This window comes from Furipterus horrens, unplaced genomic scaffold, assembly GCF_987537825.1.
Source record: "Furipterus horrens unplaced genomic scaffold, mFurHor1.1.pri manual_scaffold_2, whole genome shotgun sequence".
Classification (NCBI taxonomy): domain Eukaryota; kingdom Metazoa; phylum Chordata; class Mammalia; order Chiroptera; family Furipteridae; genus Furipterus; species Furipterus horrens.
In genome coordinates, this window is record NW_028327172.1 from 3,510,277 (window position 1) to 3,522,350 (window position 12,074).

General features: G+C 58.8%; 1 protein-coding gene across 2 annotated transcripts in view; it reads right to left on the reverse strand.

The window, feature by feature from the left end:
* Nucleotides 1-12,074, reverse strand: part of LRP5 (LDL receptor related protein 5) — a 95,645-nt gene that overhangs the window by 18,057 nt on the left and 65,514 nt on the right. For both annotated transcript variants that reach the window (XM_090257505.1, XM_090257498.1), the window contains exons 10-14: nt 11,585-11,811; nt 10,133-10,317; nt 6,981-7,304; nt 4,949-5,148; nt 1,095-1,303 (exon numbers count right to left, since the gene is read on the reverse strand). In XM_090257505.1, the coding sequence (XP_090113631.1) occupies nt 1,095-1,303; nt 4,949-5,148; nt 6,981-7,304; nt 10,133-10,317; nt 11,585-11,811 (1,145 nt within the window). The remainder of the gene's footprint in view (nt 1-1,094; nt 1,304-4,948; nt 5,149-6,980; nt 7,305-10,132; nt 10,318-11,584; nt 11,812-12,074) is intronic.

The following is a 12,074-nucleotide window of genomic DNA, read 5'->3' on the forward strand; positions in this document are numbered from 1 at the left end:
GGACTTCTGGGGCAGTAAATTTCTGTTGTTTTAAGTCCCCCCACATGGAGTCATCTGTTGTGACAGCCCCAGGGACTAGTACTCGGCCCCCGACCCCCCAGCAGCTGCTAAGAAGTCCCTGCCTGCACGGAGGCCAGCCTCGAGGGCGGCTCATGCGGTTCCCGCGGAACCGCCAATGTCACGAGGGCTCCTGCTGGCTGAGACCCCGTGCGCTGCGGGGGCCAGACTGCTGGTATCTTCGCTTTCTCGGACCAGAAAACTGAATCTCCCAGAGGTTACATCGCCCGCCCGCGGTCGCACAGGCGGTGAAGCGGCGGAGTCAGGGTTCCAGCTGGGGTCTGCCTGGCCCCAGGCCCTGTGCCCGCTCCAGCCATCCCCGGGACGGGCTCCAGCAAGTCTGAGTCCCACCTTGCACGACAGCCCTGCGGGAACTTAGACAGTCACTGTGCTCCCGCCTCCTGCCCTCAAACTTTTCGGCTCTCGGCTTTATTTCTGAGCTTCCTGTCATGTGGATTTAGGTCCCCCTCCCCCTCCCGCTCATGCCCTCGACGTCTATCAACATGTCCCTGGTGCCTTCCCCACCCATTAGAGAACCCGAAGGCCAACAGGTGGGAGCATCAGGGACCTTCATGGGGGGAAAAGCTCTCAGGAGCTGGAGCTGCACTCGGGCACAGCCGGCTGGTGAGGTAGTGAGCTCCCCGTGGTGGGGCCTATGCGAGTGAATAACCACCCCCCACCTGCAATGCTAATGGAAGGGATTTTTATGTAGGGTCCAGTTTGATGGGGATGGTACCAAACTCACATCCTTCCTGTGTCTCTCAGAAAAACCTGTGCCCTCCCCACACTTGCATCCTGTTAAGGCCCTCCCTGGGCATCCCTGCTTTTTTGCTGTGACCATGAATGAGGCAGTGTTTCCTCGTCCTGCTCTGGCTGCTGTGGCGGGGACCCTGGGGACCTCCTGACCCATCAGAATGTCAGGGGTAGGAAACCACTCCCAACCTGAGAGGCTAATGCTCACCCAAGGGTCTCTGGCCCTCCCCAGCAGGGTACAGCCCCCCACTTCACGGCGTCCGCCTGCCCTGTGTGCCTCTCACCCTCGCTCGGCGTTGACAACGATGGCCCTCGGCTTGTCTCGGTCCCCGCGGAGCACCACGCCCATGGCGTCCCCATTGAGCCTGTGGACGTTGATGGTGTTGGTGGCCTCACACGTCCAGAACAGCGTCCGGCTGTAGATGTCGATGCTGAGGTCGTGGGGCTGCCTGTCTGGGTTCTGGTTTTGGCTCAGGGAGGTCAGAATGAAGGGCTGTGAAACAGAGACAGGAGCGCAGACTGAGGGCGGGGCCGGGAGGGCTGAGGCCCCGGGACTGCGTCCAGGCCGGGAGTCAGAACTCCGGCCCCATCGAATCGGCTCTCACCCACGTGCACGCTGGAGAGTGGAACTGACGCCTGCAGCAGCGCCGGTGGGGGCGGGTCGGGGGGGTTGCTCACGGCCATCCCTTCGGACCCCAGCCCGCCCAGACCGGCCACCGTCCTCCTCCCTGCTCCTGCTCCTGCACGTGCGGAGCAACAGCCTCACGGCGGAGCGGTCAACCGAGGATCACAGGCCCCTTCTCAGGACATCTCCTCCCTCCTTTCTCATTTCCTTAGACTCGTGTTTTGGATTAAGACCCTCAAATCTTGCTGCTTTTTAAGTTTAGGGGGCCAGAACAAAGTGTACAGAAGAGAGGTTAACCTCTCGCAACCTCTTCTCTAAGGGAGAGGCCAGGGGCACGAGGTCTGCTGAGGGTGCAGGACCAGGTGAGGCCAGGTGAGGACCCAGGGCCAGGTGAGGACTCAGGGCCAGGTGAGGCCATGTGAGGCCAGGTGAGGACCCAGGGCCAGGTGAGGCCAGGTGAGGACCCAGGGCCAGGTGAGGCCAGGTGAGGCCAGGTGAGGACCCAGGGCCAGGTGAGGACTCAGGGCCAGGTGAGGCCATGTGAGGCCAGGTGAGGACCCAGGGCCAGCCAGGTGAGGACCCAGGGCCAGGTGAGGCCAGGTGAGGCCAGGTGAGGACCCAGGGCCAGGTGAGGACTCAGGGCCAGGTGAGGCCAGGTGAGGCCAGGTGAGGACCCAGGGCCAGGTGAGGACCCAGGGCCAGGTGAGGCCAGGTGAGGCCAGGTGAGGACCCAGGGCCAGCCAGGTGAGGACCCAGGGCCAGGTGAGGCCAGATGAGGACCCAGGGCCAGCCAGGTGAGGACCCAGGGCTAGGTGAGGCCAGGTGAGGACCCAGGGCCAGGTGAGGCCAGGTGAGGCCCAGTGAGGACCCAGGGCCAGGTGAGGCCAGACGACAGTGCTGTGGGAGCCAGGCTGCACATGGGATGCGGGGACACCAGTCATCAGAGCAGCCAGCCAAGCACCGCGCAGGTGAAACAAAGGCTGCCCACGCCCCGCCCTGGGAGACAAACTTCAGTGGCTGGCCAGTTTTATAAAACCTGAACCTCAATGCAATAACAATACTTAGGCTAACGCAACATTTCTAACTGGAACTTTATTCAGCGCCCAGTCCAAAAGCCCCTCCTCACCAGTACAAAGCGCTGCTGACGCGTCACAGTGTCCCTGGCAGCACCGTCCTCCCACCAGCGGAAGCAATCCCGGTGCCCACTGACAGATGAATGGAGAGGCCACGCGTGGCCCACCCACACAGTGGAGTAGGACTCAGACTCAAAGAGGAGGGAAATTCCGACACCTTCTGCGGCACAGAGAAACCCTGAGGACACTATGCCCAGGGAAATAAGCCAGCCACGAAAAAGACACATGGTTTTATCCCACTTACGTGAAGTACTTAGAACAGTCACATTCAGGGACAGAGAAAGTAGGACGGCAGGTGCCAGGGGCGGGGGGTGGGAAATTACGTGCTTCCTGGGGGCAGAGCGTCAGTTTGGGAGCATGAACAGTCCTGGAGACGAAGGAGCTCATGCCGACCCAGCAACGTGAACGTGCTAAACGTCACGGAACGCCACGCTTAAAAACGATTAAAGTGGGTCACCTTACGTACATATGTCACAATACAAGATTTAAAATAAATGGGAAAGAAAACTTAACCAAGCAGATAATCATTTAAAACATCATCCTTGGGGGCTGGGCAGGGAGCACCCCCCAAAAAAAACAAAATCAAAGCCAGAGCCCCTGGAGGTGGGGCTTAGCAAGAGACCAGGAGGGAACCACGTTCCCAAATTAAGTGAACACCAAGAAGCTGTTCTGAAAAGGGCTTTTTTCTTCAAAGCCTTCCCCACTCTGGCCCAGATACCATAAAAGAGTGTCTGCGCCAGGCTTTAAGGCAATTTGCACCCTGTAGCTTTCCCAGCAGGGACGCCAGAGTCCATCAATTATCACCTCCCATTCTCAAAGGACTCCCAGGGCCTGTCGCCTACACTGAGCAGGATGAAAGAACTCCGTTGCCCCGGGCTCTGCACCCTGCCAGATGATGGCACACACCTCGCAGGGTGACCCCAGCCCATTCACACCACGACAGGAACCAGGAACCAGTTCAGGGGAGAAAACAGCAAAATATGCTTTACAGACTCGAAAACCATCTGGAATTGTCCACCAACAAGCATTTCTCTCCACCGCCGCTCTGGTGGCACCAGGAGCTCAGCATGATGACATGGCCCCCCATGGACCACTGGACTGAGAAAGAAGCCTCTGGGTCCATGGCTTCAGCACAAGGAGCCTTTGGAGGCCTCCAGGATGAACCAAGAGCACTGATGGAATGGTGGTCACAGTTCCCTGTCACGCGGGGGCACTGGGTGAGTCCTGAGACTGCAGGGAGAACATCTGTCCTGGGAGAGGCCACAAGCCTAACACCAGAAATGGAAAGCAGTCACTCCTGCGAGAAAGTACATTTTGAAAACTCAAAAAAGTGTTCCTATGCAGTGACATACCGGGGACCCTCTGCACAGAACATGGATTTTGCATTTGCTCACGTGCAACTTCACCTGGGAGACGTTCCAGGTGAAGGCCCCCAGCGGGGAGCCGAGCAGGAACACACTCACACACACACACACCCCGTCTGCCTGTGAACGAACACACACACACACACACACACACTCACACACACACACACCCGTCTGCCTGTGAACGAACACACACACACACACACACACACACACCGTCTGCCTGTGAACACACACACACACACACACACACACACACACACACACACACACACACACACACACACACACACACACACACACACACACACACACACACACACACACACACACACACACACACACACACACACACACACACACCCCCCCCCCGTCTGCCTGTGAGCCCCCACATCCGCTCCGCCCTTTCACAAGAGCCCACAGGCAGCAACCGCCACCCAAGTCCTCAGCCAAGTTCAGGTCCCCTCAAGGAAAGCACCATCTCCATTGGGACATTTTGTCCTGAGCCACTGAACACGTGCGACGGAGCTCCTGCATTAGGTCCCCATCTTCCTTGTAGCCTGTCAGTGATAGAGTTTCGGGGACTGTGCCCCAGCCTGCTTTTCCCCACGAGCCCTGTGGTCTGCGCTGTGTGATTTTGCAAAGCGTGGAGATTTTTGGGACGTACACACTGCATTATAGCAGAACTGACTATACAATTCCTTTGAAATAAAAGCAAATCAGAATAAGCAATACCAACTACTCTGCACAAAACCACTGTGGAAAGAAAAAAAATCCCATGGGGTTTGACACTATTCCACCCCCACCCCTCCTACCCCCAACGACCTCAAAAACTATCACACAAAACCCAGTTCCTACCCATAATCAGTCTAAGGGTTTCAACGCCGCTCAGGATGACACCCGGAAACGACAGAATCAGTGCCCAAACCACCGCTCACCCTAAACCGTGCTCTGTGGGCACCGCCTCTGCTAAGAAACGTGGGCGGAGCCTGGAGCCTACCGACAGGGACACCCACCTGGGTCCCATCGTCTCTGGCTCGCTTGATGTTCTGACGCCCGTCCACCCAGTAGATGAACTTGTCCAGAGGGTCGTAGTCAATGGCCTTGACATTCCTCAGCCCATGCAGGGGCAGGATGAGGTCCGGGCTGTGCTGGTCATCGGGGATCATCCGGCTGACGGCGCCCTTCTGGCTGAACAGCAAGAAGGTGCTGGGCGCTGGGGTGGGGCAAACAGACGGGGGAGCGGCACGTCAGCGTCTGGGAGCCGGAGGGGGGGCTGCAGGGAGGACGGCACCGCACTTTCTCACGGCGGGCGATCTGTATACGCACCCTGCCCCGGGGCCCACGGGAAGAAGGCCGGAAGGACAGAAACCTACGGTATTTCCTGGGGGTGGGCCATGGGGAATCCTACTCTCCATGTTACATGTGTCCCAGGTGCAACCTTTCATGAGTACATGTTATTTTAAAAATAGATATCCAGCCCTGGCTGGTGTGGCTCAGTGGATTCAGTGCCAGCCTGCAAATCAAAAGGTCACCGGTTCGATTCCCAGTCAGGGCACGTGCCTGGGTTGTGAGTCAGGTCCCCAGCTGGGGGCGTATGAGAGGCAACCACACACGGATGTTTCTCTCCCGCTCTTGCTCCCTCCCTTCCCCTCTCTCTAAAAATAAATAAAATATTTTAAAAAACAGCCAGCCATTCACTGTTAAGTCGTCAAGAACTGAGATGGAAGGGAGGCAGTGAGCACCAAACTCCCACTGCAAGTGACCGTCATGCTCGGACGACGGACAACTTGCCCTGTGTCTCCATATGCTCAAGGGGACTGCTGAGGACCCCATGGAGTGAACAGGGACACCAGGAGGGGAGGCTCCTCGGGGGTGTCAGTGAGCAAAGCTGCCTGGATGCAGAAGCTGCGTCTCTCAGAACGTGGAGGAGACCACCATTGGCAGTCCGTCAGAGAGATACAGGCATCGCCCCGGGTCTGCCGGCCACAGGGGCGGGGACCCAGACACAGGCGTCCCGCTGGGTGGGGTCACCTGCACCTCTGCTTGGTCCTTCAAGGTTATGTCCCCCAGGGGAAAGGGACGAGACCAAAGGGAGCCCAAGAGGGGGGAGTCCTAGGCTTTGGCCCCAGGCCCATCGTGCACCCGCTCAGGGCCCCAAACAAGCCCTCAACTCCTCGAGGCCTCAGGCCCTCATCAATCCGACCAGGATGAGGAAGACCAGCCCTCCCAACGTCTAGGGCTGTGGGAGCCACCGACAAGGCCCCGGGGGGCACTGAGATTTATAAATTGCCACGTGCTGCGCAGGGGCTGCCGACGTCCCAGGAGGAAAGGCTGCCAACGGGACGCCCCTGCTCTGCCTGTGGCCCATGGGGAAGCCGCGCTTGGGGCTCCCTGAACCTCGCTCTGATTACTGAGACGGGAACTTGTGGAAAGGCCGACCTAACTCAGAGGGTCCGTGTGAGGGCTCAGTGTGACTGCACGTGAGGCCACGGGCGAGGGGTCGAGAGCAGGGACTCTGGAGCCACCCTGCGTGGGTTCAAACCTGGTTCAAACCTTCGCAGCTGTGTGACATTGCATGGGTTACGGCGCGTCTCTGTGAGACGGGGATGCTGATATCTCCTATCCCGCAGGCTTGAGGATTAAATGAGCGCCACAGCCCTGGCTAGTGTGACTCAGTGGACTGGGCACTGGAGCACTAGCCTGCAGACTGAAAGGTCGCCGGTTCAATTCCCAGTCAGGGCACCTGCCTGGGTTGTGGGCCAGGTCCCCAGCTGGGGGTGCATGAGAGGCAAAAGATCAATGTATCTCTTATGTAGTGATGTTTCTCTCCCTCTCTTTCTCCCTCCCCTCTCTCTAAAAGTAAATAAATACTTAAACTAATAATACTAAGTAAATGAGTCACAGAAAGTACTCTGAGTGAGTGCTCTCCCCCAGTGACTGGTTTCCACAGCCCGAGAGGCCCCCATGGAACGTGCCAGCTGAGTCTGGAGGAAGCGACAGGTCCCCCGCCCAGCCCAAGCCCGCGGGGCAGAGCGAGGCCCTTACGGCTGCAGTTGCGGCTGCTGGGGTCCAGGGTGTAGTGGGAGGCGCAGCTGCAGCGGCGGCCGCCGGGGACCGCCAGGCACAGCTGCCCACACTGCCCGTTGCTGTGCACGCAGTCGTTGAGGCCGTCCTGGCGGGAGGAGTGGAAGACCAGGATGTCCATGACGAAGTCGAGGTGGCCCTGGATGAGGGTGCGGTTCCGGCCGCTGGTCTTGTCGGCCCGCTCGATGCTGTGCAGGTTCCAGTCCGTCCAGTAGATGTAATCGCTGTACTGCGTCAGGCCGAAGGGGTGCGGGAGGTCGTCGGCAATCACGACCCGCTCCTGGCCTGCGGGGGGACACGGGGGCGGGGTGTCAGCAACAGCACAGGGCGCCCCGCAGCCCGGCAGCCTGTGCTGGAGCCAGAACGTGCAACCCCTTTGGAAAATGACCAGGACCGGCTGACGCTGGGTGGGCACCGGCCCTGGGACTGGGTGACCCACGCCCTGCACAGGGGCCACCTGGGTAACACAGACAAGGGTGTCCCGGCAGCCATGGGCTGTGAGAGCCACAAGCTGCAAACAACCCAAACGTCCGTCAGTGGCAGAATGGATAAAAAGTGGGGGGATCTTCGTAATGGAAACGATGCAGCAATAAAAAAAAGTATAGCCCTGGCTGGGGTGGCTCCGTGGATTGCGCGCCGGCCTATGAACCAGACAGGTTGCCAGTCTGATCACCAGTCAGGGCACAGGCCTGGGTTGCGGGCCAGGTCCCCAGTAGGGTACACAGGAGAGGCCACCACACATGGATGATTCTCTCCCTCTCTTTCTCCCTCCTTTTCCCCTCTCTCTAAAAATAAATAAAATCTTTTCTAAAAGTTTTTTTTAAAAAAGAAGAACAGCAGCAGCATGGGGGTCCATCTCATAGTCATTAGGCTGGAAGAAGGCAGACAGTGAGGAGCACATGAAGTAGGACCACATGGACACAAAGTTCCAGAACAGCAGGACGAGTGCACCGAGACGGAAGTCAGGACAGCGGCCTCCCCACGTGCCAGCGGCGGAGGGCTCATGAAACAGTAGCCCGCGGCAGCGCGGCTGGGCACCCAGCACACTCATGTGCTCCTACTGTGCGCCCAGCGCCGGGCTGTGTCAGGGATCCAATGGGGACCACGCCGGTTGGAACCGGGTGGGATGGAGTGCAGTGGGGACGGTGCTGATGGGGGCAGCGCCACGGCGGTGGGAGAGAACAAGCGCAGGGCCCGGGTGACCCCAACAAGTTCTGTCCCTCGACCTGGGGGTGATTCTCCAGGTCTTTCCTCATCAAACTGGGGGTCATGTGAATGCTTCACGTATGTTCTATTTCACGGCCGATGAAAACATGTTAGTGACATGAGAACATGCTGGTCATACACAGGAGTAAGAGAAAGCAGATTGAAAATTATAGATGACGTGATTTGGAGCAATGTTTAAAAAACTATTTCCAAAAAGTAAAAATTAAGGTTTGTAACGATTAAGAATATTACAAGTCAATGGAAGACTCTGAAACTGGAAAGAAATGATAACGCGAATGCTGGTTATCACTGAGCGGTGAAATTATGGATAATTGTAGTTTCTCTTCATAGTTTTCTGCATCTTCAGAAATTTTCTAAGTTGTTTATTTTACCACTAAGAGGGAAAAGTGGTGAAATAAAGATGCTCCCTAATGTCTCCCCCAAACACACACCCCCACGAGAACAGATACCACACACACACACACAGTCCAGGGCCCTGGATGAGGAACACACAGTTTTCTAACAACTGGCATTGTAACTGAACATTTAGAAGGCACCTGCTGTGTGCCAGGCCCAGTGAGAGCGCTCTCCCCCACGTCACCTCATTGAACCCCCAGAGCCATGGCTGTATGAGGAAGGCACTGCTAGCACGGGGAACTGAGGCACGGAAAGGTTAAGTAACTCGGCTAAAGTCACGCAGTTACTATGTGGCAGAGCCAGGACACTGGGCAGCGAGACCCAAGTTCACGTTCGGGCCCAGCTCTAAGCATGTCGGGCATCATGACCCATCTTGACTCTCCCGGGCCTTCACCCATTCCTAAGCACTCAGTAAACATGTGTCGCTAAATGGAAAACATGCTAGGGCACAGGGACAGCCGAGCCCAACACACGAGGCCACCCTCAGTCTGCAGGGTTGTGGGAGTGTCGGGGCTTTTGCTGGTTTCCATCCAAGTGTGTCTTCACTTTGGGGTCATCGGGGAGCTTAATGCTTTCTGGCAACCACAGCTGAGCTGTGACCGTCTCACCTGGCATCAGCCCCTCGTAGCTCACGGCTGGGTGGCGGGCGCCAGTGCTGGGCTCGAGGACCTTCAAAGAGGACCATTGGCCTCACACACCAGGGTGGTCGGTGTGCAGGGCGGGTGCAGTTGCCCCAAGCAAAATCCCAGGCCCTGGAGTTCTAGTTCTGCTCACATGGTGTCTGGGACCGGCCGTTCAGCCCACCTGTGCCTCAGTTCCCCCTGGAGCATGGGCACACCCATGCCCAGCACGGTGACAGCAGCCATCATTAGGGAGGAAGCCAGGCCCTCAACACTGCACGGAGCAGCCATCACCCCAGCGAGCGGACGCGCCCACGCCCCTCCAGCAGTGCAGAGCCCAGAGTTGCATGCTGTGGGTTCGAATCCTGCCCCTGCTGTGTGGTGACTTGGAAGGAGGTCCTTTTTTTTTTCTTAAACCTAATCCCAGGGTGTTGGCTGTAGCCTATGAATGGTCCCAGAACAAGGCCTAGCACATAGTAGGTGCTCAGGGTACAGACTGACTGTGTGGCCCTGGGGTCTGAGCGGCACTCTGTGACCTTAAGCAAGTCCTGTGACCTACTTGGGCCTCAGTTTCCCCATCAGTGATACCCTGTGCCGTGGGGTGTTTGGTCCAATCAGAGGCCTAGCTCAGGGCTTAGCCGGAACCCAGCTCCCGGTGCTGGAACAGCAGCCACCAGGGCCTCTGTCCACACACCCACGTGCAGCGCGACAGGGACAACCCAGAGGGGGCGGGGCTGGGTGAGCCCTGGGGGTGCGTCCACAGCTCCCGTGGGGCCTGGGCACTCGCGGCCGGAGGGCACAGCGCCGTGGGTGCTGAGAGAGGGCCAGTGCAGCAGACCAAGGCCGCCCCGCAGGCCCGCTGGCCCTCACCCAGCATGCTGGATGACTCAATCATGTTGGTGTCCAGGTCAGTCCAGTAGAGACGCTGGTCCACGTAGTCGATGGTGAGGTCATTCGCCCGGCCCACCTTGTCCACCAGCGTCACACAGTTGGTCCCGTCCATGAAGGCACGCATGATCCTCGGCTTGCCGCCCCACTCAGTCCAGTAGATGTAGCTGGAAGACACGGGGCGGAGGGCGGGGCGGGCTCAGGGGCGTCCCACTCAGGGCAAGGCAGCAGGGGACACGACTGCCACCACCTTCTAAGCTTGGCCCTCCACGTCCCAGAGAAAGCCACATCCGTGCCGCCGCTCCAGGGAGCAGGGAAGAGGCAAGACCCCTGCACCCCACCACCCGACATGCCTCTAGGGACTGTCACCTCTCTACCTCCCGCCTCCTGAATTCCTCCCGCAGCAGCAGGGAAGGTGTGAGTGCCCCATTTACAGACACACGGGGGCACCGAGGGGACAGTGTAACGCTACAACCCGGCCGGGATGCCTCTGCCAGGGACAAACGCTTGCTGAGCCGGGACAGGACGCCGGGTGACAGAGGAGGCAGGGTGTACGTGGGCAGGACGGGATGTAAGGTCCCTTTATCCAAAGAGAATAGGGAAGAGGGCCCCGGGGTGGCAGGCGCGGCGGGGCCAGGATTCGAACAGCCTCCTCACAGCTCCAGGAAAGGAAGCGTCCGCACTCCGGGCTCGGGCGCGGCTGCCTTGCCCTTTCCCTGAGACCTGGACTTCTCGGGTCTGCCCTCCCAATGAAACCTTTCCTTCCCCAGCAGAGCCCGCGACAGGCGGGGTGTGGGGTGCTCCCTGCACACTGCTGATGCTTTACGGGATGAGCACCATGTCTGCTGCTCAGGAAGGAAACTCCAGGGCAGAGGGACACCGCACCCTGGCCGCTCGGGCCCCAGTGCCCAGGGGCAAAGTCCAGGCCTCGGGCAGATAAACGCTCAGGTGTCAGCCCTCAGCTAAGTGGCCTACATGGAGCCTGGACTCCAAGGAGCCCAAAGCCAGCTCTGAGACATGGAGTCTGGGGACACAGGGCGAGGGAAGAACAACAGGACTTCTGGGCCAGCCCGGCTCTAACTGGTTATGTGACATTGGGGAAGTCCCTCAGCTTCGCTGAGCCTCGGCTTCCAGCTCTGTATGATCAGGGACAGAGGCCTCCCGTGCGCCGCAGTGAGACAGCCCATGGGGGCGTGCCTAGGGCAGTGGCCACGGCAGGGGCTGCCATCCCGTCCCGCTGCTCTGGCCAAGTGTCCCCCCTGTGACATGGACGAGATGGTCTCCCAGGGTCCAGCCAGCCCTGGCCACCTCTGCTCTGAGCACAGAGAGCCGGCGGGCAGTCACCGTCCCGGTCTCAGGCCCCCACCGTGCCGGCTGACGCACAGAGGCGGGACGGGGACCGGGACCTGCAAGCCGGGCAGAAATGGCCCTTACCCCTTGGTGGGGTCCAGGGCCAGCGACCTCGGGTTGTCCAAGTCCCTCCACACGAGGACCTGCCGGAACTGCCCGTCCAGCCGGGCCACTTCGATCCTGTTGGTCCCGGTGTCCGCCCAGTAGAGGTTCTTGCCCATCCAGTCGACGGCCATGCCCTCCGGGTAGTCGAGGCCGAACTCAATGACGTGCTCCACCGAGCTCCCGTTCAGGAAGGCGCGGCTGATGGTCTGGGGGCGGAGGCACAGGTTAGGGGCCGGCGTTCAGGCCGACGCTCACCTGTGAGCCCCTCGGCCACCGGGAGCAGCTACTCTCCACGTCCGGGACCAGATCAACAACATTCGAGAGTTTCTGAATAAATTTTTCAAATGTGGCAAAATATAAACATTTGTAAAAAGCTACTTGGCTATGCTTCTACATATATATATATACACACACACACATATACATATATAAAATCTCCTGAAATTTTATCCAAAGGCACGGACAAGGC